The 26,760-nt window shown below is 49.1% G+C and overlaps 12 protein-coding genes across 12 annotated transcripts; 10 read left to right on the top strand and 2 right to left on the bottom strand.

Annotated features, from left to right (window-relative positions):
- Nucleotides 1–1,271: 1,271 nt before the first annotated feature.
- FPRO_12767 (uncharacterized protein) lies at nt 1,272–1,791 on the top strand (the record flags this gene model as incomplete). Its single annotated transcript, XM_031223319.1, has 2 exons — nt 1,272–1,599; nt 1,643–1,791. 2 exons carry the CDS (start codon nt 1,272–1,274, stop codon nt 1,789–1,791), a joined length of 477 nt encoding a protein of 158 aa, XP_031088690.1.
- A 739-nt stretch (nt 1,792–2,530) lies between these two features.
- FPRO_12766 (uncharacterized protein) lies at nt 2,531–3,214 on the top strand (the record flags this gene model as incomplete). The annotated part of the gene is made up of 1 exon (XM_031223318.1): nt 2,531–3,214. The coding sequence occupies one exon, from the start codon at nt 2,531–2,533 to the stop codon at nt 3,212–3,214; it is 684 nt and encodes a 227-aa protein (XP_031088689.1).
- A 340-nt stretch (nt 3,215–3,554) lies between these two features.
- On the top strand, nt 3,555–4,247 carry FPRO_12765 (uncharacterized protein; the record flags this gene model as incomplete). Its single annotated transcript, XM_031223317.1, has 1 exon — nt 3,555–4,247. The coding sequence occupies one exon, from the start codon at nt 3,555–3,557 to the stop codon at nt 4,245–4,247; it is 693 nt and encodes a 230-aa protein (XP_031088688.1).
- A 108-nt stretch (nt 4,248–4,355) lies between these two features.
- Nucleotides 4,356–6,136, bottom strand: FPRO_12764 (uncharacterized protein; the record flags this gene model as incomplete). The annotated part of the gene is made up of 4 exons (XM_031223316.1): nt 4,356–4,860; nt 4,911–5,056; nt 5,108–5,730; nt 5,785–6,136. The coding sequence occupies 4 exons, from the start codon at nt 6,134–6,136 to the stop codon at nt 4,356–4,358; spliced, it is 1,626 nt and encodes a 541-aa protein (XP_031088687.1).
- A 627-nt stretch (nt 6,137–6,763) lies between these two features.
- FPRO_12763 (uncharacterized protein) lies at nt 6,764–8,104 on the top strand (the record flags this gene model as incomplete). Its single annotated transcript, XM_031223315.1, has 3 exons — nt 6,764–6,868; nt 6,921–7,303; nt 7,351–8,104. The coding sequence occupies 3 exons, from the start codon at nt 6,764–6,766 to the stop codon at nt 8,102–8,104; spliced, it is 1,242 nt and encodes a 413-aa protein (XP_031088686.1).
- Nucleotides 8,105–8,214: 110 nt separating this feature from the next.
- On the bottom strand, nt 8,215–9,905 carry FPRO_12762 (uncharacterized protein; the record flags this gene model as incomplete). The annotated part of the gene is made up of 3 exons (XM_031223313.1): nt 8,215–9,126; nt 9,175–9,764; nt 9,815–9,905. The coding sequence occupies 3 exons, from the start codon at nt 9,903–9,905 to the stop codon at nt 8,215–8,217; spliced, it is 1,593 nt and encodes a 530-aa protein (XP_031088685.1).
- Nucleotides 9,906–10,495: 590 nt separating this feature from the next.
- FPRO_12761 (uncharacterized protein) lies at nt 10,496–11,458 on the top strand (the record flags this gene model as incomplete). Its single annotated transcript, XM_031223312.1, has 1 exon — nt 10,496–11,458. The coding sequence occupies one exon, from the start codon at nt 10,496–10,498 to the stop codon at nt 11,456–11,458; it is 963 nt and encodes a 320-aa protein (XP_031088684.1).
- A 3,000-nt stretch (nt 11,459–14,458) lies between these two features.
- FPRO_12760 (uncharacterized protein) lies at nt 14,459–15,935 on the top strand (the record flags this gene model as incomplete). The annotated part of the gene is made up of 2 exons (XM_031223311.1): nt 14,459–14,997; nt 15,059–15,935. 2 exons carry the CDS (start codon nt 14,459–14,461, stop codon nt 15,933–15,935), a joined length of 1,416 nt encoding a protein of 471 aa, XP_031088683.1.
- An 819-nt stretch (nt 15,936–16,754) lies between these two features.
- On the top strand, nt 16,755–18,693 carry FPRO_12759 (putative glutamate--tRNA ligase; the record flags this gene model as incomplete). The annotated part of the gene is made up of 2 exons (XM_031223310.1): nt 16,755–17,119; nt 17,172–18,693. The coding sequence occupies 2 exons, from the start codon at nt 16,755–16,757 to the stop codon at nt 18,691–18,693; spliced, it is 1,887 nt and encodes a 628-aa protein (XP_031088682.1).
- Nucleotides 18,694–20,151: 1,458 nt separating this feature from the next.
- FPRO_12758 (uncharacterized protein) lies at nt 20,152–20,595 on the top strand (the record flags this gene model as incomplete). Its single annotated transcript, XM_031223309.1, has 1 exon — nt 20,152–20,595. One exon carries the CDS (start codon nt 20,152–20,154, stop codon nt 20,593–20,595), a length of 444 nt encoding a protein of 147 aa, XP_031088681.1.
- A 2,965-nt stretch (nt 20,596–23,560) lies between these two features.
- Nucleotides 23,561–25,171, top strand: FPRO_12757 (putative DFG5 protein; the record flags this gene model as incomplete). The annotated part of the gene is made up of 5 exons (XM_031223308.1): nt 23,561–23,660; nt 23,714–23,875; nt 23,929–24,252; nt 24,304–24,548; nt 24,596–25,171. 5 exons carry the CDS (start codon nt 23,561–23,563, stop codon nt 25,169–25,171), a joined length of 1,407 nt encoding a protein of 468 aa, XP_031088680.1.
- Nucleotides 25,172–25,756: 585 nt separating this feature from the next.
- On the top strand, nt 25,757–26,608 carry FPRO_12756 (uncharacterized protein; the record flags this gene model as incomplete). Its single annotated transcript, XM_031223307.1, has 1 exon — nt 25,757–26,608. The coding sequence occupies one exon, from the start codon at nt 25,757–25,759 to the stop codon at nt 26,606–26,608; it is 852 nt and encodes a 283-aa protein (XP_031088679.1).
- Between the last annotated feature and the right edge of the window lie 152 nt (nt 26,609–26,760).

Below are 26,760 nucleotides of genomic sequence, written 5' to 3'. Positions count from 1 at the left end.
AGTCACTTTGAAGACAAAAAATAATGGTTAAAGGGTGTATCGCTGGAAGTTTGAACCCCTGGTGCCGAATGTGGATTGGGGGGGAATTGCTTTTGGAATGGAAGGAAAATAAAAGATCCATGGCCTCGCACGCGGACGCATGGGTAAGGTAACCTGGAAGGGTTCAGATTGAAGATCCGCTAAACCCCCTCCAGCGAAAACCGGAATAAACCACCATTCTTGGCAAGACGCGCATAGAGAATCGGTTTCGTGATTTTAATTGAGAGGAATAAGGGCCGATTGAAGATGATCATTTGCACAGGTTTGATGTGTTGCAGCAAGACTAGGGACGTTGTTAATGTTGGCCGGTAGCTATGCGCGTAACAGGCATTGAACTTTGGTCTTGACAAATACTCGGAGGGGTATGGTACGGGGTTTTGCTTAGCTGGCCATTGAATAAGAGCCATTGAATAGGAGCCATTGGATAAGGAGTAGGAGTTCTTCACTGTTCTCGTCGATTTTTAGAGAATGCAAGCCAATCACAGGACCGCATACAGCCATCGTGTAAAGCATTGCCCTACCCTGCAGGACTAAGATCGCATTCATCGCGACGGGGAGTGAGCTTTGTAAACAATACTATGTGAGACATGTCTGACGAGCATGGTTCATTCCCTAGCTCGCTTAGCACCAAATGATTATGCAAACCACTCTTGCATGATGCTGTTGATGGAAAGCATTTCTGTTCATTGCTTGTCTTCTCAGAAGCTCCAGCGTGGGATAGGGCCAAAAGATCTCAGTGAGCGCAATTCCCCACTATGAACTGGGCGTAACATAATTTGATCTTGTTTCTTTGGGAAGAATAGACCTGATACCAAAAATTGTCCACGGTCAGCCAGCCCTTGCACAGCGTACAAATTTCCAGGTCTCGATTTAAGCTCAGCACGGCACGCTAACGCCGTGACGTCTTTGTGAAACCTCAAGACCCCTCATTGCTCACTCACCTCAGAGCGCCATCGCACCCATCCTCGATGGGAGCAACAACGCATGCATACCAGATAACCATCCAGAATGACAACTATTCATATCTTACGCCATGGCCAAGCTCTACACAAGTAATCCACCCTCCATCCCATCCCTCACCTCGCTGACAACCCAGCGTCGAGAGAGGCTATCCCCACCGCGACCCTCCCCTAACAGATCTAGGCACACGTCAAGCCCGCAACGTCCAACAAACCATAACAATCCAACCAGATCTAATAATCGTATCACCTATGACGCGAACAATACAGACAATGTACATCGTCTTCCGGTATCTCCTCCACAGCACCAAAACTCCAGTCCAAGTATGGCCCGACCTCCGCGAGGCCCACGACGCAACCTGCAACAAGGGAATTTCACGGAAAGAATTAGCAGACACGTTTCCAAACCTTGACTTTTCAGCTTGTCCGGAGAAGTGGGACTTTCCGCCGCATACCCCGGATGATGCAACGGTACGAGCCGAAAGAGTTCGGCGGCGGTTGAAAGATGTTGCTAGGACCGGGGGCTATAAAAACATCATGCTCGTCACGCATCGAGGCATTGCTGCATTTCTGGTGCAGGGCGATAGATTCAGTGTTTGCGGTAAGAGTACCATTGCAGTCTGAGATCCGAGCTGATGATGTAGAACACCGGTCATATCGCTTCGCCACGAGTGAAGAAGTCGACAATGCGAGGCATGGAGTTAACGTAGATACCGGCCTTGAGCAAGATTTTGGCCCAACAGTGCTGATACCAGCTGAGAAGCCGAAAACTCGCCAAGACAAGTCAAGCTGACGGGTAATCACTATCAATAGATGTATAGCCCCCGGCTTGAAAACATCATCTCTGGGCTTGGCCGATCAAGAGGATTGCGGAGAATACAACCTTGGGCTACAGTGCTGACCTCGTCTCACTAAGCAAAAATAACGATCAACTGGAAATATTGCTAGAAGAGTCCAGTGGGCCACGTCAACATAAGCGGATTACCACCCATCCTTTCGCAATCACCGAGCCCACTTTCGCATTGGATCCCATCACTTCTCGCAATTTGGGGTCCATGACTACCCCAAGTAAGCCGGAACAAACCCATAAAATCTCCCAGCGTTTCAAAACAAAACCTAATTGGACAAACAAGTGCCAGTGCCGGAGCTATCCAGAAAACTATCGATAGTTTAACTAAAATAAAGAAGCGCTACAGCCAAGCCTCACGAGTATATCTACAGACACCAACCCTCATCTCTGCATCAGTGGCGGTGTAATGCATCCTGCAACTCCACGCTTACAGCTATTTACGTTATACCGTAAGCCAAGCCACTGCAAGGCTGGCCAGTAGAAACATCTCTGCTGATTACTTTCAACGCGCTGTGGAGATGGGATGAGAAAATGTCAGCACTAGTAGGGCTGAGCTCGGCATCACGGCAGTTTAAATAATCTCCCAATCCCAAATCCAAGGCCAAATAGAAAAGAGAAAAAAGTATTCAGTGCTTATTTCTCTTTCTTTTGTTTCTCGGAGAATTTTATTTACTGAGAAATCATGGCCTTCGTACGACCGCTGCTGTACGTTGCCCTCGGGCTTCTCATGGTGGTTTCCATCATCGAGCTCTCCTTCATCTCAAGTATGGTCGGTTGGCTCCACGGTAACGCCAGCGGAACCTTTTCCTTCGAGTACCGCGGCACAAGACATGATCTCAAAGGCGAGCCTGCAAACTTGATCGTTGATCAGGGACATACCAGCAACGGCGCAGCGGGAACATCATTCGTCCTCATCGGCTGCGGAGGAATTCTCGCTTTGATTCTTCGCAACAGACAGAACCCTGGAAAATTCAGTCGATTCTTGTATAACACGTGGCTGGTGTTCAACGTCCTCAGTTTACTCCTCATCCTCACGGCTCTTATTTACACCTTTGTTGTTACGAATAATCATAACGGACAACGTATCAACCCTGGTGTTGCGGCGGGTCTTGACGATGATGAGAAATACCCTCTACAGTCATGGACACCTCAGAATTGGTTCTCAGCATTCCTGAAACTCGACCTCACCAACTCGAATGAGAGAAACGACATTGAACATCACTTGCGTCTCATGCGAGGCTGGCAGTACAACCTTATTCCCTTCTTCATCATTCACCTTGCTGAGACCGGCCTTGCACTATGGGACGCTATGCTTCGACGAAAGGAACCTGCACCAGCCTATGCGCCACCCAAGCACACCGTTTAAGTCATTTTCATATACGAAAAGGATCGGTATCCTTGCAGGGATGGGAAATTATTTTATTGGGTACATAAAGGAAGAAATATTGCATCTTACCTCGGCATAAAATGTATAGGGGTCCAGTCTTAATGATATAATAATAACATAAATAATCTACTCACCTGCTTCATTCGTGATAGGGGCCAGTTAGATAACTCAATTGTGATTACAAATCCTGTACAGAGGACACGAAGGGCGTGCAAATCTGTCACTAGGGCGCCTAGCGGGGCCTTATCTCAACACCATAAAAGCCATCTCCAACCTCAAGATACTCGCCCTTGTCAAATCATCCAGAAATCAGATCAAAATGGCTTATTCACTCTTCATCGGAAACAAACGCTACTCCTCTTGGTCAATGCGACCCTGGGTTCTCCTCAAAGCCCTCGAGGTCCCCTTCGACGAGAAACTGAACCTCTTCAAACCCGGTCTTCGGCAACCTGACTTCCTCGCATTTTCACCAAGTGGAAAAGTCCCTTGTCTTCATGATGGGGAAACATCAATCGTTGTTTGGGACTCGCTAGCTATCTGCGAGTACATCGCTGAGAAGTACCCCGCTGCTTGGCCAACCGACGCAGCAGCACGCGCTTTTGCTCGTTGTGCCGCTGCGGAAATGCACTCTGGCTTCGACGCCATTCGCGATGAGTGTTCTATGAACGTTGGATTGAGAATTGAGCTTGGAACACCGAGTGAAGCACTTCAGAGGGATATCAACCGTTTCAATGAGCTTTTTAAAGAGGGGTTAGATAAGTTTGGTGGACCGTGGTTGGCGGGTGATAAGTTCACCATTGTGGATGCCATGTATGCTCCTATTGCTTCAAGGGTGAAGACCTATGGTATTGAGCTGGATGGTGCGGCAAAGGAGTACGCTGATCGGTTGTTTGAGCATGAGGCTGTGCAGGCGTGGATTCAGGGCGGTATCAAGAAGACGAGCAGAGAGCCTTTTCATGAGGAGGATTGTGTGAGAGGCCGAAAGGTTCTTAAGGACTTGACCAAAGAGTAAAGTGTAGATTCAGCGTTGGAAAGGTACTGTTGGCTAAGATAATGGCTATATAATCGAGAAAACCAAACGCATTTGGGAATATGATGGACTCAATAAGTTTCCCAGTATTTAGTTTGCCCCGGAGGAAGTTCCCGCGAAGCTCAGATATGCCATCTTGGTAAGAAAGCGAAACTTCTTTCCCCAAATTATGAATGCACCCGCGAATACAGTGATAATAAACGACAGGAAACAAACCAGGATAAAGGTATCTTGCACACCCATGCTGTCAATCCAAGGTTGAATACCAAAGGTCATGGCACAGCCAATGATGTTTCTGATCAAGATAACAGTCGTGATAGCTTCACCGTCAACCTCCTTGTAGCAGTCAACCACATATGCCATCGTAAGCGCGGCTGCAACAGTCAATCCAAAGCCAACGAGCCCCATGCCGACAACGGGACCGATCCAAGGTAACGAATTAGCTGCGCCGACGCCGTAAAGTAGGAGGCCACCTGACATTAGGAATGCCATGGGGATGAAAACCCAGAGACGGAACTCTGGCTCGAGCCAGCCGCGATTTCGGCGTGTGAGAAATAGGACAAGCTTGTCGTTAAAAGGACCCGCCATCAAGGCTCTGATGGAAGGTTAGCATGCAAGCAGTGCTGTTTTGTGAAGGAAGCTTACCCGAAGAGACCTCCAATAAGAGGGGATAGCCAGATCAGACCCAACGCCTCATTGCTCATGTTATAGGGTGATGAGCCCAAGATGGAAGCTGTAGTGGTTCCTAAGACGGTAATCCATGATACGCAAGCCCCGTACTCGAGACCGCTCTGCATCAGGTAAGTATATCGTCAGTTTGAGGGAGGAATGCTTCCGCTTACCCAAACAATGGCTGGAAACCAAGCTAGTTGCAGAGGTCGATAGACCTGCCAGACAAACTGTCCCCAAGTTCCTGGAAGAACAACCCAAGGGCGGTACTGAAGACGAAACGAATCTGTCTCCAGGACTTGGCCAACTCTGTAAACACTACCATTAGTGAGTGCGGAATGCAGTTGCTTTTCTCCTTTATCATCGTGCTGGATGGCCTCCAAAACAGACTCTTGGGCTACATGCTCTGGATCTTGAGGTAGCTCCGAATCTCTGGGGAAGTTGCTTTCTTCCAGAGTAAAGAAGATAGCAACAAAGAGTATACCACACAAGATAGCACCCCACCAATATACCCAACGCCAACCGAGAGTTTCGATCATGTACCCAGAGCAAATTGGACCGACTGACGAGCCTGCTGATAAACCGAAGGCGTAAATACCCAAGGCGAAACCTCGTTCATGAGCAAAGAAGATATCGGCGATCGAGATGGGAACGAGAGCTTCGTATGGTGCACGGCCTAGTCCAAAGAGGACGTGAGCGCCGATGAAGTCACCAGAGTTTCTTGCAGTTGCAAGCCAGATATGGCAGCCTATCACTACAGCCAGACTGGGAAGGTATGCAATGCGCCGACCAAACTCTGCCAGACATTAGCAAGCGTACTACTTAGGCCAGGACGATTCTCGATACTCACTATGAGAAAGAGGCGTGAAAAAGACATTTCCAACTCCAAGCATTAGTAGCGTCAAAGCAGTACCAATGTTGAGTTGGTTGATCGATGTCCCAAGCGCATCTTGAATATCGACATAAACAGAACTTTCCCAGTTGCCGAGGGCAGTCATGACAGTGCTGTATATGACGAGTAAGAACAGATGATATCTCTTCCGCCAGACGGACCACCGAAGTGGATCACCCAGATTGTCAGATGGAGTGGGAACAAGGATAATGTCTCCAACTTCATTGGTGCTGTGGGATGGTCGAGTAACGAGGTAGACTGTTCCAGGGACGACTTCGTAGTCGGAATGGGAAGGGCGGACCTCCTCCATGATGATTCAGAAGGAGTTGTTGGAGATATTTTTGATGAGTTTGATGCTGAAGCCATTGCTTAAGACGACGAGGTGACTTTATAGATTTTGTCAACTCGACTACCGATAAGGAGTTCAGCAATAATGGCCAACCTGTCGATGACAATGCCGGTTGTCCATAGTGGCTGGAAAACCTGGGGATTGAGCCAAGCCCAAAGAGGTCTTCCGATGCACTAAAGCCTAAGACTAGAAGCGATAACGGCCTCGGATGATCTGATGACGAGCAGATCAATCATCCAGAAGAGGAAAGAAAAGTTGGAAATGCGAGAGAGGTTATGGCGATTTGAGTTTCGAGCGAGACTAATCTCCATTAGGTCTTCCGACAGACTAAAACTGATCCTTGTCTTCCTGTTGACCAATGATTTGGCTGGGGTTTCATCTCGCACTCCAATACCCGGAAGTATATCTGTAGGCCAAGGAGATGAGCTAGACTGTATTGGCTCTCACGACAAGCTAATGCAGCTTCTTTTGGTCTGACTTCAATAGAAGAGAGCGGAAAACATGCTATAAATTCCGAAATGCGTTATCTCCCTTCAATTCTGGATGGACTACACATTGCTCAGCATTCTTCACTCCTAGCCTTTCACCATGACGCTTCTATCAAAGCCAAGCATCTCAATGGAAGATGTACGAAACACCATCGACACTTACATCAAGGGCCTTTCAGATAATCTCTATATTCTGAACAAGCAGGTAAGACTCTGCTAGTATTCACTATTCAATATAGGCTAATATCTTCACCCAGATCCACGACGAACCAGAAATCGCTTTCCAAGAATTCAAAGCTCAAACTCATATTTCCGATTTCCTTGAACGACAAGGCCATGCCGTTCAACGAGGCGCTTATAATCTACCTACATCCCTCGAGTCTATATACGGCTCCAAAGGCCGATGCGTCAACTTTAACGCGGAGTATGATGCCCTTCCCGGCCTTGGACATGCTTGTGGTCACAACTTGATCGCTACAGCTAGCATTGCTGCATATCTCGCTTTGACACATACTTTGAACAAGTATGGCGTTGATGGGAGAGCGCAATTACTTGGTACGCCTGCTGAGGAGGATGGCGGAGGGAAGATTTTGCTCCTTAATGCCAGGGCTTACGAGAAGGCTGACCTATCTTTGATGATGTAAGTTGCGATCATCATCGTGCTTTTGACCCTCTAACGACTAGCAGTCACCCTTTCGTAGAAGACCAATTCCGTCCAAATGGTACAATTGGATCTGCTGGCCAAAGCAGCATCGCAATAGTCGACTTGATCGCCGAATTTCGCGGCACAAGTGCTCACGCCTCCGGAAACCCATGGGATGGAGTCAACGCTCTTGACGCCCTGGTAGCTTCATACAACAACATCTCGATGTTACGACAGCAGATAAAGCCAGATGAGCGTATCCACGGATGCATTCTTCAGGCGCCGAAGATCACGAATGCGATACCAGAGTACACAAAGGTCAAGTTCTCGATTCGAAGTCCAAAGATGAACTCTTTGAAGAACCTGAGCCAGCGAGTGCGGAAATGCCTTGAGGCAGGAGGGTTGGCTACGGGCTGTGAGGTCGAGATCACGGAAGATTTGGCGTATGCTGATCTCTGGGTGAACGATCCTCTCTGCTCCCTATTCAAGGGCCACATGGACAGTCTTGGAATCTCGTTATCACAAGGCAGTCAACAAGATAACATAGGTGGGTCGACTGATATGGGGAACGTCAGTCAAGCCATCCCTGGTCTACATGGGATTATCGGGATACAGGCTCCACCGGGCACTTTTCCTCATAACTATGCTTTTGAAGAAGCTGCTGGTACTAAGGAAGCACATTTGAGAATACTGGGGGCTGCGAAGGGTATGGCTCTGACTGCGTGGTCTGCTATTGTCGATGATAAGGTGTTTGCTGAGATTCAGGATCATTTTGAGAAGATGAACTTGAGTCTATGAATAGAGCAAGTAGTTTCCAGTGAGACATGATTTTTCAATTTACCACGCCTTCTAACAATTATATTCATACAAAATGAGTGTACTGTTCATACAGAGTAGCCTCCCTTTCCCTACAGAATCACTGTTTTGAGCAGAGACTCTTCAAACAGGATATCAAGCCCCAACGAGAAAGTCTCCTCTGTATCAGCCACTGCAGGGCTCTGTTCTGTCAAAACTCCAGCAACAGGCGCAAAACCATCAAGATGTCGTGGTCCCCATGCACGCGAAAGAAACTCCACGACAGATCTCACTGCCCTGCCACCGGCAAAGTGATTCATCGCCTCAATCTGGAGTACGATGAGGTCTTGACTTTTGGTCGTTGTCGTACCGGTGCCGAGAACAGTGATCGCCCAAAGCAGGCTTGTAAAGTCAGACCGTACCCTGGCGAGGTGATGAAGTGCTGTTTCGCAAAGGCCTACCACTGAAGGGTCTTCAGCACGTAGACATGGGTTCTCGATTTTGGTGATTAGTAGTTCGATGGCCAGTGAGTAGATACTCCTAATGTGGAAACTCTCAGCATTATGGTTGGCACTTGAGACTTCCTGATCGGCGACCGTTGCTACCTTTTTGATGTGGCCCAATCCGACTTGGCACTCGTTCAGTCTGCTCCTCAGCTCTCGCAGTCTGGCCTGCATATCATTTGGCGCCACGCTGAGCCGATGATGTAAAAGATGAGAGACTTTGAACAAGATATCGAAAAGCTCAATTGGCAGCCATGCAGATAGTCCTGCTTTTACGAAGCCCCGAAAGTTGGCGTCCGATTCTAGAACGGGTGATCTTGACCATAGGGTTATGATCTTGGAAAGATCATGGTAATTGCGTAGGTAGCTTGGGCGAAAGACACTATTGATGGCGACATGATAGACCAACGTCTCTAGAATCAGAGCTTGGTGGGTGTTTTGAGGCGGTTGGTCAAGTGCTAGGCATAAAGGTGCTGTGACCGATAGATAGGTCAGAGAGTCGGTAGTAGAGTTTTCGAATCTCTATATATTGATCAGCTTTGGTAGAAGTGGTGGAAGTGGTGTGCTCACCTCAAATACATGCAGTAAGAGTAAAGTCGCAATATTGGAGTCCTGAGTAAGACTCTCCTCACTCCGAGTACTCAGGCGAAGCTGCTTCAGGGCGTCGCTGTGTTGCTGCAGGGCGTGTATACGCCAGCTAGGCTGAAGCTGCGAAATAATGATAGCCGAACACGCGATCCAAGCATGCAGCATACTGCGGGAATTAGCCAAGGCTTCAAAACCCTGAGCTAGCATTGAAAACTCTCGGCCTTGATCTAGTCTCGACGTGGCCTGGTCGAGGACCTCGAGCAGGCCCGTCATTGAGCATGAGGGCAAGCCTTGGAAGCATTCGTTGAAGGCCCCTGTGTTGCTGATGTGTATCGGAGACGACAGGCGGCTTCCGTTTCGTAGGATTAATTCGTCACCGAGAGATTCTGGCGTGCTGGTCTCATCATTAGAGTCCCCATCCAACCGAGGACTCAGACTGCTCTCGCCAGCCCGGGCAAGTAGCTTCTGGTTGCGGCGCTCACCATGACTGCGCCAACTACATGAAACTCTACGGCTCGAACAGCTACCACAAGTTGGGCGGCATTCATCGCATTTCTTCCGTCGACTTCGGCCTGAGAGCAGAGTCAGTGATTTTGCCACTATGATGGGACGACAAGCTTACATGGGATGCAGCCGCCTGGGGACCGGCGATGCTTCACGCGATTCTCTGCATGAACCCAACCTCCTGAGTAAAGTTCAAACTGCGCAAACATCGGCCAGTTGTCGTTGGATCACGGGAATGTGAAAGGCGAATGGTGGATAGATATCTTAATCCGGGATTGCGGGGTTTAGGCGATGCGTTGGCCTATGCCATGTCGGGATAGTTCCAGAATCTGATGTTAAAAGAAACCAGCTTAAGTAAGAGGAATATAAGTTCTTACTTTTGAAGTTATAAATAATAATTTCCTTCATTAAATGCTCATAGGAAAGGGGTATAAAAGTGAAATAATAGAATTAAACTCTCACATCTTGTTTCAGCATGTTAATAAAATAACATTCGTAGAGGCTGTACACGTACATTGTTGCAGATAGCGCGAATAATAACAGTTATAGCTCCGAAAGACCCATATAAACTGATGCCAGAGGCCATTGGCTAGGTATTTGGCAAGTATGAGTGAGGATTAACACCGGTTCGGTTCGGGTCGTTGATGATATTAGGTTCACAGTCGAAGAACCTCGGCAACCTTTCTCAACTATTTAATCCTCGCTGTGTCCCAGAGGGTTGGAAAATATTGCACCTGGAATTCACTGCTTAATAAAAACCTGGCATTTCTAAGTAACCACGCCGCTCGGAATTCTGAAGATGACCCTTAAATACGACCCTGAGTTTGAAGCCGTACACGATGCATTTGGAAAAATGTTCAAGCTTGAGCCTTTATCTTTAGATGATATCGAGGGCTCTGCTAGAAGACGTGAAGCGTCCATGCAAGCCTTTATCCCGAAACAGGTGGTTCATCCAGACGTGGAGCAAGCCACTCACCTAATCGATACTTCTGACGGCCATACTATTACAGTCGTCAGCTTTAGAAAAAGAGACTCCCAATCGAGCCCTGGGTCAGCCCTTCTTCATTTCCACGGAGGGGGCATGATAATGGGATCAGCCGAGGGGGGAGCAATGATATTGTCAGCCCTGGTCATGGAAACTTCTATCCCCGTCTTTAGTGTCAATTATCGACTTGCTCCTGAATTCAAGGGCCCCATTCCTGCCCAAGATGGCTACGCCGCCTTGCTTTGGCTGCAGAACAGAGCAGATGAGTTCAACGTGGACCCGGCAAGAATTGCCCTCCTTGGCTATAGCGGAGGTGGAGGTGTTGCTGCAGGCGTGGGTTTGATCGCCCGTGACCGAGACCTACAGCCTCCCCTAGCCAAGCAGATTCTGATCTACCCGATGCTTGACGACCGCAATCTGGTGGAGAATGAGGGTCTGAAGCCTTTAGCTACCTGGACGTTCGAAGAGAATAAGGTAGGGTGGACGGGGCTTCTTGGAGGTCAAGCAGGAAAACCAGACGCCCTAGTTTCTCAATACGCGGCTCCTGCTCGAGCAACAAATACGGCCAATCTACCGCCGACCTATCTTGATACTGGGGATCTTGACATATTCCGCGATGAGGTCGTCACGTATGCTGCGAGACTGCTTGAGCAGAACGTTCCTGTTGAGCTCCATGTTTATCCCGGCGTGCCTCATGCGTTTGAGTTGATTGCACCCAATATCGGAGTGTCAAAAAGGGCTGTCGAGAACAGGCGGAGGGCCATGACAGACTTTTAAGGCTATCCCTCACATAGCCTTTTTGAACCAGTTGAAGAAGCAGATGCGGCATCTTTTTGGGCTGGGGATGCGTAATAGGCGACGAGGTCGTAATAAATGAAGATTTAGCATGTGCAGATCTGTATGGTTCCGGGTATCATAGATCTAAGGGCTCAATATAGCGAAGTTAAATGCTACCCGAAATGAATGATAACTTCTACCTCAGTCAAACACTGAAAACTGCAAGATAACCAACAAAAGCGGAGATCATATCATGCCGAAACCCTAATCAGTTATTGAGTTCCCGATTCAGGTAGAATTCACGAGCTACAGCGTGTCCTCAGAGGTGGCTCGTTGGTTTTCTGGCTTAGAGTGGAAAGGGTGTTAATAAATAATGACAAAGTTGTGCCTCAATGTCATTCTTTAGAGTATCATCTTTGCAGTTCCGTTTTCAGTCCTCCATAGAGATCAGTCCATATCGAATGGGGTTCGGCCCGTGAGCATAGGCTAGGAAGTGCCAAGTTCCTCCAGTAAATGGTCTGTTGTGTCAAGGATGCACATGTTCATCCCTGGTAGAGTTAACCTCCACCGAGAACAGCTATCGGTGAATAGTTCCAGAGTTACCCTGGAGAGCCAATGAGTGAAGCAATAACTCGAGAGCTCTCCTCACTCTGGCTCACGGATAAGAGGATTGGCAGTTGAGTCACTGGGAAAATAATTTTGAGCTGGTGAGCATAGGTGTCTGAAAGTCTGGCCTTAGTCCCCAGTCAAATTCGTCCTTGTTTCTCAATCTTGGAACTTAGGAAGGACGCAGAATATTGGCATAAAGCATCGGAATATCAGCGTCATCTGGCAGCTGGGTAAAACTCACTCTGGTCTGTATTCATCGCGACGATCCGGCTCCCCGAATTTGAATGCTATCGTCGAAATGGTATTGTCGCCTAGTTTACGCTTACAGAGGCTTGAAACTCTTGACGCTTGGACTGTAGGATTGAGAAGTGTTGTTCAGTCATGTGGCTATTGAGTTGCCAATGAAGTTTGGACATAGGATTGATATAAGTTGGATGAGCCAAACTTGGCCTTACTCATATCTGAATGTAGGTCTCTCTTTCCATGGACCCCAAGCGACAATAGACGACTCCTTGGAGTATTCTGGAAAGGCTTTGGAGACCTCTTCCACTCGTGGTGGAAGTCTACATTACATCTCGTGACTCCAAGACTATTTCAACTGCCTCAGCTGCCTTGTCGTAAGTCTCTTGCGCCCTGCCGTCCTCAATAGAGAATAGGTTGCTAGGTTATATCAAGGTCAACGGTCTGCCTGGGGTCCTTTTTGTGCTGTCTGGGTGAAGGTGGTAGGAGACAGTGTGAAGGACGCCGAGATTTCTTCAGAGAACATCTATGACATTGAGATCACTAATGACGAAGGAGGCATGGCACGTCAGTTGACCCGGGCTCGATGTATTGTCGCCAAAGCTCACAAATGGATGACAGCAATTCCAAGGAAGGACGGTAACAGATGAAGGCCAAAACGTCATGACATTGCTGCGGCTGTGAGAACATTATGAGCAGGAAATCTAGGTCAAAGCAGGGCCATTACTGCCAGACTTTTCAATCGGCATGATCAATATGCATGCGAGTCCAGCGAGAATAATAAACGTGAGCCATAGACGTGATGGAGATAGCCAAAGGGACTTTGATGATGTCGACGTTCGCAAAGTATGAAATAAGGGCGGCGGCGGCTCCATCTTGTTCATAATGGAGATTTTCTTTTTGGTCAAACGCAAAACAAGCTTTGCAACGGCCACGGCAGCGCTAACGGTAGCGGTAGCGGTAGCGGTAGCGGTAACGATAAGGGCAACGATACCGAGCAATAATATGATACGTAAGGTAAGGATGTTCCTGTCCACAAGCCGTGGCCCAACGCGGGTTCGTTTGGACTTTCGCGGCCTTGATCATGCGGACGACAAATAAATTCGCGTGCGATAATCAAGCAAAAACAACAGCGGGCGAGTGGCACTGTTGCCAGGTACTGTATTGTGCCTACTTGATAACACGGACTGATAGTCAGGGCTGGCCGCCATGTCACTCCACACTAACTCCCACTTCTATTAGGTACGTATTATATTGGTTATTTTAATATAGAGAAAAACATAACCTAAGATAGAACTAGAACTATTGATTCCACTCCTAACTCTAATAGCTCGGGTTAGTTATTATAGATATATAGTATCTAAAGTATCTCCCTTTTATGATATATAAAATCCTTACTTTATTAACTTCTTTATCTTAAAGCCTAACGATTAAGATATCATTTCTTTATTAATAAGTAAATTATATCTGCATTACTGATATATGGGGCTGTAAGTCTGACTTAATTCTTGATGCATATAGCTTTAAACTTAAACACTATAAGACGAGTTTTATAAACAAACAGTTTGAAATTGTCTATATTGTTTGCGAGAAATACTGACCTGAGAATAAGAGCTTTTATCTCCAAAAAGGTCGGCGCGTTAAAAGCAGTCTTTCCCTTGTTTAATGTTTCTTACCAACGATGAATAAGAAGTTTAAATAGACTGCCACAGCTACTAGTGCCCTTAAATCGACAGGACTTATCGGGACGGTTGATCTATAGCTGGCACTTTTGCTCGAACAGGAAGCATTTTATGTTTGGTCAATAGAGACAAACGGGCCTATCGATCTTTTCTGTAGTTAGGTTGTTTCTCGTATTATCAAGTGCTTCGACAGGTTATGTAACAAAAGAGAAAAGGAGTCATTGCCGTATAAGTTTCATCAGTAATTCGGCAAGTTTATTACGCGCAAGCTATCAATGTTTGCCATTACAGGCATCTGACTCTCAAAGTTGGGCTCTTTGTCCTACCAAACTTGACACCTCGCACGTGACAGGGTGTTGCCTGATTCAATTGCTCAACCAACGATCTTGAGGCCCCATCTTCCACTCGCTTCGTCAACCGCCATCTTTCTAATCCTTTCTGAACCTCATAGTCAAGAAGTGCGCTTAACATGTCTCCCTCCTCTAGTCAAAGTACTAGCGATGCATCAATCGGCTCTAATGAGTCCTGTCGGTTTGAGACGGTCCAGATTAGCGACACGGAAGAGCCTGGATTGTATCGAAAAGGTGGCTTCCACCCAGTTCATATCGGCGATCACGTTGATAGCGGTCGGTACCGGGTTGTCCATAAGCTTGGCCATGGCGGTTTCTCCGTCGTATGGCTAGCTTACGACTCCTTGGAGTCTATCTGGGTGGCCATCAAGATTGTGGCAGCTTCAGACTCCTCTATGATGGAAGTTAAAGCAGTCATGTACCATAAAATCATTTCCAGCATGAATGACGAGAGATTCATTACCTATAAGCGCTTCTTTCACATCGAAGGGCCCAATGGCCGCCATCTATGTCTAGTCCTACCACCTTGTGGTCCTTCTTGCAACACCATGTCCCAATACCTACAGAGCAGGATTCATCCCTGGCTGGCGCGTCGCGTGTCTTCCCAAGCTACAAAAGCTATCGCAGGATCTTCATTCTCAAGGTCTTTGTCACGGAGGTACGCCGCGTTTCTGCTTTCTTCTTTCACGTCCCTGATTTTCTATAGATTTTACCCCGAGCAATATCGTCTTTCGCATCCGCAATCTTGATCATCTTGATGATCAAGGGATATACCGGCTTTTTGGTGAGCCTCAACGAGATGGATTGAGAACGATATCTGGTGAACCTACTGGTGCAGAGGCGCCTCGGTATATTGTTGGCAACCTCGACTTCGCCTCAGCAGAAGACCTCATACTTGATGACATCTGCTTAATCGATTGTGATCAAGCATTTTTGACCACTGCTCCCCCGAGGAACACACTTGGGACACCTCCAGGCTTTCTGGCGCCTGAGGTAGCAGTTGGAAACCTGGCCAGCACTGTAAGTGATGTGTGGGCTTTGGGCTGTTCTATCCTACAGATCAGGTCAGGCTCATCTCCTTTCTCAATTCCCAACGTCGATAGTCCAGCAAACCTGCTTGGATGGGTCAGCGAGTACCTTGGCCGTATACCGGCATCATGGGGAGAGCCGCTATTCGACGATGATGGCCTCCCAACGATGGACACAATCAATGGCGAGCCCCTGGGCGAAATGCTCGAAAACACAAGATCGTTGAAGCAGTGGATCGGCGAGATCTGGGATCAACCAGAGAATCTCGAGGAGCTTCAGTCATCATCAACTGCGCCACAAAGAGTGAGGGATGAGAACAAGCCATATCTGGAATGTTACAGCAACAAATTTTGGAAACCTGCCGCGATCAGAATCGACAATGTCTACCTTGGAGCATACTCTGACAAAGTTGATAAGATCATTGAGTCACTGCCGAAAATACCTACGCACGAGGCTGACTTGTTATATGATTTGATAAGCAAAATTTTTGTTTACGAGCCTGCGCAGCGAGTGTCTGCAAAAGATATCTTGGCTCATCCATGGTTTCATTTGGATGACAGGATATGATGACTTGCTCCCAACCTCTTCAGCAGAGTTATGGGATAATAGTTAGAGGAGTCAATTGACGAAATACAATTACAGATTCGGGGTGACGCGTTGTTCCATTTACAAGGCCTGTACACCCGGTAGTTATTCCCGGAGTGTCGTGGTCTAGAAGCCGGCTCTGAGCCGGCGGGTAAGCTTCCGGCCTGGTCTGGGGTTGCCACGCCGGGATATCCAAGATCTTATTCATGCAATCGTCATCAAAATAAGGTGACCATTGACCGATATACGGATTCTCTCCGTTTTCGGTGTGGCTCATCAGCAAAAATTCTCGAGATAATCCTCGCGGATGGGAATGCTGTTCTCGCAATGCTCCAAGCTCCTCCGGCTTCGCTATTGGTGGGGTGACAGTAAGACGATGGGAACGGAGTGAGCGAATTGCCCCTGAGATCGGTGCGATTGAGCGAGATGAAATAGTACTTTGGAATATACACAAACAATTACATGCATGAAGTATTCGTCCTTTACAGAAACTCGGTCAAGAGTCAATGGTAGCATGCGTGGACTGTTGACCGTCCTGTCACACGATACGGTCACGTGCTTTTACCAAGATCCTGAGTCATCAGAATCACCCCGCCAAAATCTTTGACCCCTCCAAAATCTCGGGCTCAAATTGGGGCAACGAGACCTACTTCTACCAGACGCTTCCCACTCCGTTCTTGCATAGACGAAGACGAGATCGAAAACGAGTCCTACAGACGCATACGAACGAGACCAAGCTACACCACGATCGTTATAGCGAACCCTCTACCGACAAACTTCCTCTCCTCCAACCCCGCCATCATGAGCTTCGACGCTGAGAGCGCGGCTCCAGTGCTCGCCACAGCCGACTTCAAGACTCTCGGTCCCTTGGCCGCCGATCTTGACAAGCACCTCACTCTCCGAACCTACCTTGGAGGCTACACCCTGAGCGAGGCTGACGAGAAGGTCTGGACTGCTCTGCGCACCAACAAGGTCGCCATTGGCCTCGTCCGAAAGGGCGCCTACGCCAACATCACCCGATGGTTCAAGTTCATCGAGGATTCTCACCCTGAGCTGAAGGAGAAGCTCAACTCTGGCAAGGAGAAGCGCGTTGGAGGTGCCAACTACAACATTGGCCTTCAGAACACTGAGAACGGTGTCGTGACCCGTTTCCCTCCTGAGCCCAGGTATGTTCTTCACCGAAACACGCATCGCGCGACTTTACTGACATTTTGCAAGTGGTTATCTTCACATTGGTCACGCAAAGGCCGCTCTCCTCAACGATTACTTCGCCAAGACTGCCCCCGATGGCAATGGCAAGCTCCTCGTCCGATTCGACGATACAAACCCCTCCAAGGAGAAGCAGGAGTTCGAGGACTCTATTCTCCACGACCTCGAGTTGATGGATATTAAGTACGTCTCCGTCACTCACACCAGCGACTACTTCAAGGAGCTCTACGAGATTGCCGAGAAGATGATCCTCGACGGCAACGCATACGCCGATGACACCGACCCCGAGATCCAGAAGGATGACCGCAAGAACCGTCTTGCCAGCAAGCGACGTGACCGTCCTGCTGAGGAGAGTTTGGCCATGTTCAGAGAGATGAAGAACGGTACCGACCTCGGCCGAAAACACTGCATTCGCGCTCGCATTGCCTTCGACTCAAGCAATGGCTCCATGCGAGACCCCGTCATCTACCGATTCCCCAACTGGAAGGGCGCCGAGCCCGCTCCTCACCACCGAACCGGCTGGGACTGGAACATCTACCCTACCTACGATTTCGCCTGCCCCGTCGTCGACAGTCTCGAGGGTGTCACCCACGCGCTCCGAACAACCGAGTATGCCGACCGTAACGAGCAATACCACTGGTTCATTGACAACCTCAAGCTCCGCAAGGTCAACCTCTGGGAGTTTGCCCGTATCAACTTTATCCGAACATTCCTTTCCAAGCGAAAGCTCACCAAGGTTGTCGACACCGGCCGTGTCAGCGGCTGGGATGATCCTCGCCTGCCTACCGTCCGCGGTATCCTCCGTCGCGGTCTGACCGTTCCCGCTCTCCGTGAGTTCATGTTGAAGCAGGGACCTAGCCGAAATATCGTCACCATGGACTGGACAACTATCTGGGCCATCAACAAGCGAATGCTCGACCCTGTTGTGCCCCGATACATGGCCATTGAGGAGAAGGACGCCGTCACTGTCACCGTGACTGGCGGTCCCGAGAAGTCATACAAGGAGGACAGACCCAAGCATGTCAAGAACCCCGACGTTGGTACCAAGCAGGTTACGTTCGGACCCAAGCTTCTCCTCGACCAAGCCGATGTTGCTGAATTCGCCGACAACGAGGAGATTACCTTGATGAGCTGGGGTAACGCCATTGTCCGCGGCCTTGACAAGTCCGCCTCACCCATTAAGGACCTCAACCTCGAGCTGCATCTCGCCGGTGACTTCAAGACCACGAGCAAGAAGGTCCACTGGTTAGCGGCCGACCCCGAAAACCTTGTCAAGGCTGAGCTCTGGGACTTTGGCTACCTCATCACCAAGGACACGCTAGAGAAGGATGACAACCTTGACGACTACCTGGCCGAGACCACCGCCTGGAAGGTCGATGCGCTGGTCGATGCTAGCATCGCTGGTCTCAAGGAGAACGACTTTATCCAGCTGGAGCGCAAGGGATACTACCGTGTGGACAAGGCTCTTGGCCAAGGACCCGACGGCCGAGCTGTCCTGTTCAAGGTCCCCACAGGTGGCCAGAAGGGTTAAGCAAGCTAAACTAGTCAAGAAAACAAAAGGGCTGGGGGATTTATGACGTCTTGTGATTTGACGACGGACATGTAGTTATGAAAGACAAAGTACCGTAGTAGAAATGCGAAAAAGAGGAAAAGATCCGGACCATCAGGAAGTTCCTCTCACAATGATGCTCAGCTTTGCATGCAGGATATGTCACGTGTTCCTTTCGCGATGATGATTCGCTCTGCTGCGAGGGTTTGATGTCAGCGCTGATGCAGATCCACCAAAATCGGTATACTCTTGAACACGATGGGAAAATCCCTGCAGGAAAGAGTGCTTCTCAATGCGCATATCAGAATGCACAGTGAGATTTGAACTGCAGGCCTGAGTATACGAGAGGGGGCGGATGATCGACCCTGTAATCAGCTACACGAGAGGGGAAATGATGGTGCGATTAGTTTCTCCACATTAGGCGGAGATTTTCTAGAAGATGATCGATTATGACGTTGGATATGTGCAGTGAAGTGAAGTGATTCGGATGTAGGTACCTATTGAAGATGGATGGATGGAATGAGAATTGTTGAGATACTGGATGCACGGGGAAAACCAGACCCCTAAGAATAGAATATAGCACGGGTTCTAGCGCGTCGAATGCCGCTAACCCCGCTGTAGCAGTCAGCCCAGAAGGGCTGCTCCCGCATCGTAGCGTAGAAAAAACGGTCTCGATCTTTCTCAATGCGGTGAAAGGACTCCTTACTAACGTTGGGCATTTGCAGTAAGGAACATGACTGAAGGTAACGTGAGATTCGAGTAATACGAGATGCTGCATCGAGCGATAGATCATGGGCCATCTCCACAGTTTCTGACGTAGAACAAGACGGAAAGATCGGGAATACTGTATGTACCTAACGGAAGAATTATCTGATCAGGTTGGTTGTGCTATTTTGGTCCTTTTTGCGGGGATGGCACCCGACCTGGCGATACCTCACAACGAAGCACCTCTCAATACGAGAGCTTCTGCTTCAAGTATGTCCAAATACAGTGAATCACGAGGTAGCAATTAAAGAATAATACTACCGTTTTATGCTTCTTCTGTGCCGCTTTATGCTTATGCATAGTTTCTACGCCTCCCGCTGCGGTGCGGTGCGGTTCATCGGCTGATGTCGGTGGATGCGGCTTTGGGAATACGAGATCCAGCTTCGGCCTGTCGATCACCTCGTGTTGCTCAACGCACGAGGTCTCTACTGCAAGGGAAGTTGAAGCTGGAGCTCGCGGTGAGCTATAGCACGGATCAGTATAGCTTGTGGGACTGGGCTTAGAATAGATGGAGGCTCTCTATGTCATAAGTTTAGACCAGCAGTGTAGAAACATCTATATAAACAGCCCTCATCCTTCTCCCTTCTCATCTCATCTCATCCCATCTCATCACCACACACTCCTCTTCACACAAACCACTTCAACTCCAAACAAACCACTACAAACACATTCAAAATGAAGTTCTCCGCCGCCGTCTTCACCCTCCTCGCCGCCACCGGCGTCACAGCCGCACCCGCCGCTGAGTCCGTCAACATGATGGCCGCAACCCCCCAGTGGACCATCCGCGACGCCAAGCGCTACTGCCGCTCCGACGACTCCATCTGCAACTGGAAGTTCGGCATCGACACTGGCAACGGCAAGCCCTACGAGTGCCGCTACGACGTCAAGGGCCCCGGCGCCAGCAAGAAGCGCAGCGCCGGTCCTAGCACCTGCGGCGACTTCACCATCACCTCTGGATGGAGCGACCAGTTCGGCGCTGACAATGGCTTCACTACACTGTCTGTCGTGTCCAAGTCGAAGCGTCAGATCATCTGGCCTGCTTATACCGACAAGCAGCTTGCTGGTGCTAAGATTGTTAAGCCTGATCAGTCTTATGCTCCTGCTTCTCTCCCCAAATAAGCGAGCGACACTAAATTGAGATGGATTGAGGGATTGGGGATTGACGTATAATAATTGCTTGTACATACTTGAAGTAAGGAAAGGCTTGGGGTTACAATACATAAGCACATCAACGCCGTTTGTCAATCATTGGCCAATTATTCCCGACGTGAAAGTGTGACATCCATCGCTTCGTCGGCCGAGTACCGTCGGGCTTTCGGCCGGACGGTTCGGCACCTTGTCACGCAATCATCACTGCACCACATGAGCATCCGCAATAATAACAGCCAGTACGGAGTATAACATTTTAGATAGTGCAACAGGTAAATGACAACAGCGAGCCGCGAATTATCGGATCAAACCTCTGTACCTAGTAACCGATATGTTTGTCGTGCCAAAGTTTAGTCGTTTGATGTGCAGACACAACATCAAACCAACGCTTCTCATTCACAGACAGTGTTACAGCAATGCCTAAATAGAAAACATGCATCGAATAAATTCTCTGTAATATTTCCGACCAATAACCATCAATAGCATCCCATTAAATTGCCTCTGGTCAACTTTAGGGCCCACCGCCTGGGTACACCAACTTGAGCTTAGCTGTCCAAAAGCCCGGTTACCCTGCAGATGGCACATTTATATTTATTGCCCGTTGGGTGATGCCTTGTTGTACGATTATTCAATGACAAGAAGCTTCTCAGTCACGTACATATATTATATCAAGTACGTGACAATCAGTTTATATTACCTTAAGAGATTCTGGCTTTCAGTTACATATAGACTCAATTTGGTATTCCCAATTATGACCGTGTCGCATGTACCGAACGCGCTGATGGTGTACTTCACAGCGAAGCAACGGTATTTATCTACGGCCAATTAATACCTTCATTCTATAACACCGCGCTTGTTAACAAGTTCTATTGACCTTTGTCGACTCTGGCGAATCGATCATTCGGCGCGACACCGGAAAATTGAAGGCGCCGGAAGCCTCCCGCTCAAAATTTAGGCTTTCCATTGTATCCGTAAAACAACAGAACTCAAATGCGTCGCCTCATCTCCCAGCACACAACCGCCCGGAAGATGTCAAGCTTGTGATATGTGAGGATGCCAGAAAGGCAAGCTCAATGTTGCCCACTTTGTATCCGCAGACCATTCTGGCCGTTTCCACAATTGATGCGCACCCAACCGTCGGGAGCAGATCATCTAGTAGCCTTGCACACACAATTCTAAAAGCCTGTGCTGGACCTCACCACGATGAACAATGTTCCTGCACATCGAAGTCACCCAACCCCCAAATGCTGCGATACGTCAGAGAAGCGCCGCGAAGTTGACGCCGTGGCGGGGAACAACATCACATTTTAACTCCGCGATAGAAGCACCCAACTGCAAACAGGCGCCAACATTAACATGATGAGGCCTCTCACAGCGATAAGACGCGTCGACACAATATATACTCACCAAAAAAAAGTAAATTAAGATCGTCGAAATAAAGTCAATTGAGGCGTTCGCCAAGCTGAAACAAGATGACGCCGGGCTCACCAACTCAGAAACGGTGGTAAAACCCAAGACCGACGACACGCGTATGTCTTAGCTTGGCGCGTGCCAATTGACTTTCCCCCTTCTCTACGAGAAAAAGTTACACAGCGAGCCCGTTGCTGGGATACATACATAGCCACACGGGTAATTTATACGAGCGCGAGTGACAGTTTTGGCATGTGCAGTACCGAGTACCTAACGTTAGTGTTGTGATGAGCCGGGACGCTCGGGGGGAAAATGTCATGCTGTTTACTCCGCCAAGTAATGACGGTCTGCCAAGAAGCCCCTTTGATCAAAACTGGGCATTAGCATCACGAGGCCTTAGCACCAATGCACGAAACCAGTTTTTCTACATTCAATAAGACGAATATGTCTATGAGCATGTCTATGACCGTATTAACAGCTCACTCTTCATTCCAGTATCTCGCATGGTCAGAATATGTCTCGTGTGCACCCCAAACCTTGATTCCTTGCAGAGACCGTGTTTCAGTGGTCGCGGAGGAAGAATAAGGTAATATTTAAGCATACCAGGGGCTGGGCCAATGAACCCAGTGGAGTGGGTGGATTTGGCGCATTAAAGTTTAGCGCCCTCACTCTGTGAAAGGGGGGAATCTTTTAGAAGAGTACTTTGTAACTGTCATAGATGTGAAGGGAGGAGAGGGTATCTTGTTATCGTGCAGGGGCTTGCGTGGCCCATTCATATCTCGCTCTAGCACAGGAGATCTTGGCTCTTCTTTGTTATTGCGATGGCCCTCACTTTCGTCTCATCCATGGGTCATGATGTTTGTCTAACGAGTTCTCCTACACTGCTTGTCTTGACTTCAATTTGCTTCAATGCAATTCATCATGCACTGCAAATCAGGTGCCTACCCGTTCAAAATGTCAATTACGTGGCTGCCCCCTCGCCAAGACCAGACCATTTGCCAATAAAGTCATGAATAAACACCCCATGTCACTGGCGTCTTGGCTCTTCAACCTTCTTGTCTCGTCGATAGGCCTAAAACCCGCCAAGGAAATATACCTCTCGTCGCAGCGCCTGCACTGCCCCGATGCCCAGAGACTTGGCTCGTACCAATAAACTTGCCAGTGCCATTTTATCTCCCCCCTTGTTTTTGTGTGTGCCTTTGTACGTACGTAGTAAAGAATAGATCCCCGGCTTTCCGTCCCACCTTTGATCTACCCAGATCTCTCTTCTGTCGGCTTTCTTTCTTACCTTTTGCATTCGCTTTTTTTGCTGTAAACTTTGACATCGAAAACGCTCGTTTTTATCCCATTTGGATTTTTATTTCCCGGTCCTGTCTTCTTCTGGCGGGAGGGTTAGTTTGCACGCTGAGGCCTGGTGCTTGTGTCGCTCGCTTACAAGCTACCTCGATTGACCACCACATCACGACATCGCCTCAAAGTGACGCCCATTTCTTACAGAGAACTCATATCTGATCTCGGCGACATCATGTTTTCCTCGCCGACAGCGTTTGTGGCCCAGGCTGCGCTTCTGGGAGGTCTTCTCGTTCAATCGGTCGACGCACAGTATTACAAGATTGGAACAAAGGGTACGATGCCGACGACTGCAGTAGATGGAGGAGGAATACTAACAATGGTACAGATGAGATTAAGCAGTCGGCACGAACACTTGCGTATGATCTCATGTTGCAATATGACGGTAACCAAACTGGCATGATTCCCGGTATTCTGCCCGGTCCTCCAACAGAATACAAGGGCGACTACTACTGGTGGGAAGGCGGAGCAATGATGGGAACATATATCGGTGCGTCGGCATTGACAGCTCATCGAGATGGATTGCAGGCTAATTGGGGGCAGATTACTGGAAACTCACCGGCGACGAGAGCTACAACCACGTAGTGATGGAGGGCATGCTTCACCAGACAGGCGACGGCCACGATTACATGCCCAGCAACCACAGTGCATCCCTCGGAAACGACGACCAAGGCTTCTGGGGCATGTCCGCCATGCTTGCAGCAGAGAACAAGTTTCCCAACCCACCCGACGACCAACCCCAATGGCTCGCTCTCGCACAGGCTGTATGGACGACACAGGCTAAGCCCGAGCGACACGATGACGAGTGCAATGGTGGAATGCGATGGCAGATTCCCTTTACAAACTCTGGATACGATTACAAGAATAGTGCGTTTGTCCCGGGATTGAATGATGGGGAGGAGTAGCTAACCTTTGCAGCCATTGCCAACGGGTGCTTTTTCAACATTGGCGCTCGTCTTGCGCGATACACCGGCAATGAAACGTATGCGAAATACGCTGAGGAGACGTGGGAGTGGCTCTGGAACGTCAACTACATCGACCATGAAAAGTGGCTCGTCTACGATGGCGGACATGTTGGAAAGAACTGTACCGACATCAACAAGGCCACCTTCTCCTACAACGCCGCCATTCTCATTCAAGGCGCGGCTTTTATGTACAACTTTGTAAGTCACTCACCTTTACACCTAAACACATCCACTTACAATCGAAGACCAACGGTTCGACTACATGGGAGGACCGCATCGACAAGCTCCTCGACGCCACGCTCAAGAACTTCTTCCCCAAGGACATCATGTACGAAGTGCCCTGCGAGGGCCGCAAAGGCGCCTGCTCGACCGACATGTTATCTTTCAAGGGCTACGTGCACCGCTGGCTGGCCGTAACAACACAAGTCGCGCCTTTTACCGCAGAGCGCATCCTCCCAGTGCTGCAGACATCCACCGAAGCAGCGGTTAAGCAATGCACGGGCGGAGACTCGGGTCGCAAATGCGGTTTCTACTGGAGTGGCGGCGAATTCGTGGACCCAGCTGTCGACGAGACGAGCGGTGCGGGCGAGCAGATGAACGTGCTAGCAGCGGTGTCGAGTTTACTCATCACAGACGCTGAACCGCCTGCGACGAATAGCACGGGTGGTATTTCCAAGGGCGATCCCAAGGCTGGTGAGGATTCGCATGATAATCCGGAGCCGGAACCCATCACGACGGCGGATCGGGCGGGAGCGGGTATCCTGACGTTCCTGGTGCTGGCGAGTGCGGTTGGAACGTTTGGATGGATGTGTTTTGATTGAGCGCTTTTGAGTCTGGCGTTGGTTGTAAAGCATATATAAGAAACTCGACTGGCGAGCGAGGAATATTTTTTTGTGTCGTTTTGTTCTTTTGTTGGAGAATGGAGTTGGCTTTGTCCCATCGGGATTGAAGGGATTGTTAAGACCTTGATGGGAGATACCCAATGAAAGGCAGCATTCTGATAGATTTGTTCAAATACAGATGCTTGAAAAGCTAGTTACTCTCATTTTTGCGCTTGTCTTGACGTATGGACCTGTTACGTGTCCCATAAAAACGCGATAATGCTCTGATGTTGCCTTTAAGCTTTCGCTGAGCCAACGAGGTCAGTATGACAAGGCTGCATTCAATGGAAGCTGCTGGAGACTTGTGGCTGAGAGCTTCTATCGCCACAGAGAACTGGCTGACTCATCATAAATTTTGGGGCTGCCGCCATCCTTAGTTCAACTTCGCAGCCTTTCGCCTCTGGACCAAGATTTGCCAACCTTGATCACCTCAATCAGGCACGCAGCGCATTAACTCCTGATATCAACAGCAAAAGCTGCCACTTCTACCGAGCTCCTCCGATCGACGCGACGCGACGCGACGCCATGGCTGAATTACCCACTCCTGAAACGGCGATGCCCGCCCCCATCGCTTTCAAGCAAAGGAGCCGACGAGCCAAGGACAACGTGAGAAAGCGACCAGCTAGCACCCTGCCAGCGCATGGCGATTCTCAAGACTCCTCTTCCTCAGACGACGAAAGCGACGCTGTAGACGGACCTCGGATCAAGCGCAACAAGAAGGGAGCAATCTCAGCATCATCGACGAGTCAACGGAACCCCGATCAAGATTACGCCCCTACAGCCTTCCGCGCGAATCGTGAAGTGCCAATATCAGACACAAACGATGCCACAAAGCGGAAGGACTGGTATGATCAACCGACAACCAAGGGCCCCGCTCGTGCCGCCTCTAATGTGCGCATAACAACAACCTTCGACTTCAAGCCCGACGTCTGCAAAGATTACAAGAAGACGGGTTGGTGTGGTTTTGGCGATGCGTGTATATACGCTCACATAAGAGACGACATTAAGCAAGGATGGCAGCTTGATAAAGAGTGGGAAGAAGTGGGAAAGAGCAAGCAGAGGACGAGTGGTGATCGCGGAAAAGCAGATGCTGTCGAGGGTGAGGCAGATATGGAAATGCTGAGCAAGATCCCTTTTGCATGTATTATCTGCGAGAAGCCTTACAAGAATCCTGTCGTCACTCGATGTGGCCATTATTTCTGCGAGGCATGTGCCCTCCAGAGGTACAGGAAGGATCCAACATGTAAGAACTGCGGAGCTGCGACCATGGGAGTTTTCAACACAGCGTCGAAATTGGAGAGGCTGTTGCGGCGGAAGAGGGAGCATCAAGAGAAGCTGGATGGGAAAGCACGAGAACAAGCTGATAAGGGGGCATGAAGAGTACAACTGGTTAACTTCTATGAATAAACGGTATCGCTGCGCACGACGGATGACTAACCCGGACCACTGCACTGGCCACGAATGCGTGGAACAAGTCTTCAGCTTCAACAGTCTGCGGGTCTTGCAGGTAGTCTCAGATGGCTTTTGCG

The sequence above is a fragment of the Fusarium proliferatum genome (genome assembly GCF_900067095.1).
Source record: "Fusarium proliferatum ET1 genome assembly, contig: FPRO_scaffold013, whole genome shotgun sequence".
Classification (NCBI taxonomy): Eukaryota; Fungi; Ascomycota; class Sordariomycetes; order Hypocreales; family Nectriaceae; genus Fusarium; species Fusarium proliferatum.
This window is presented reverse-complemented; position numbering and strand designations above follow the sequence as displayed.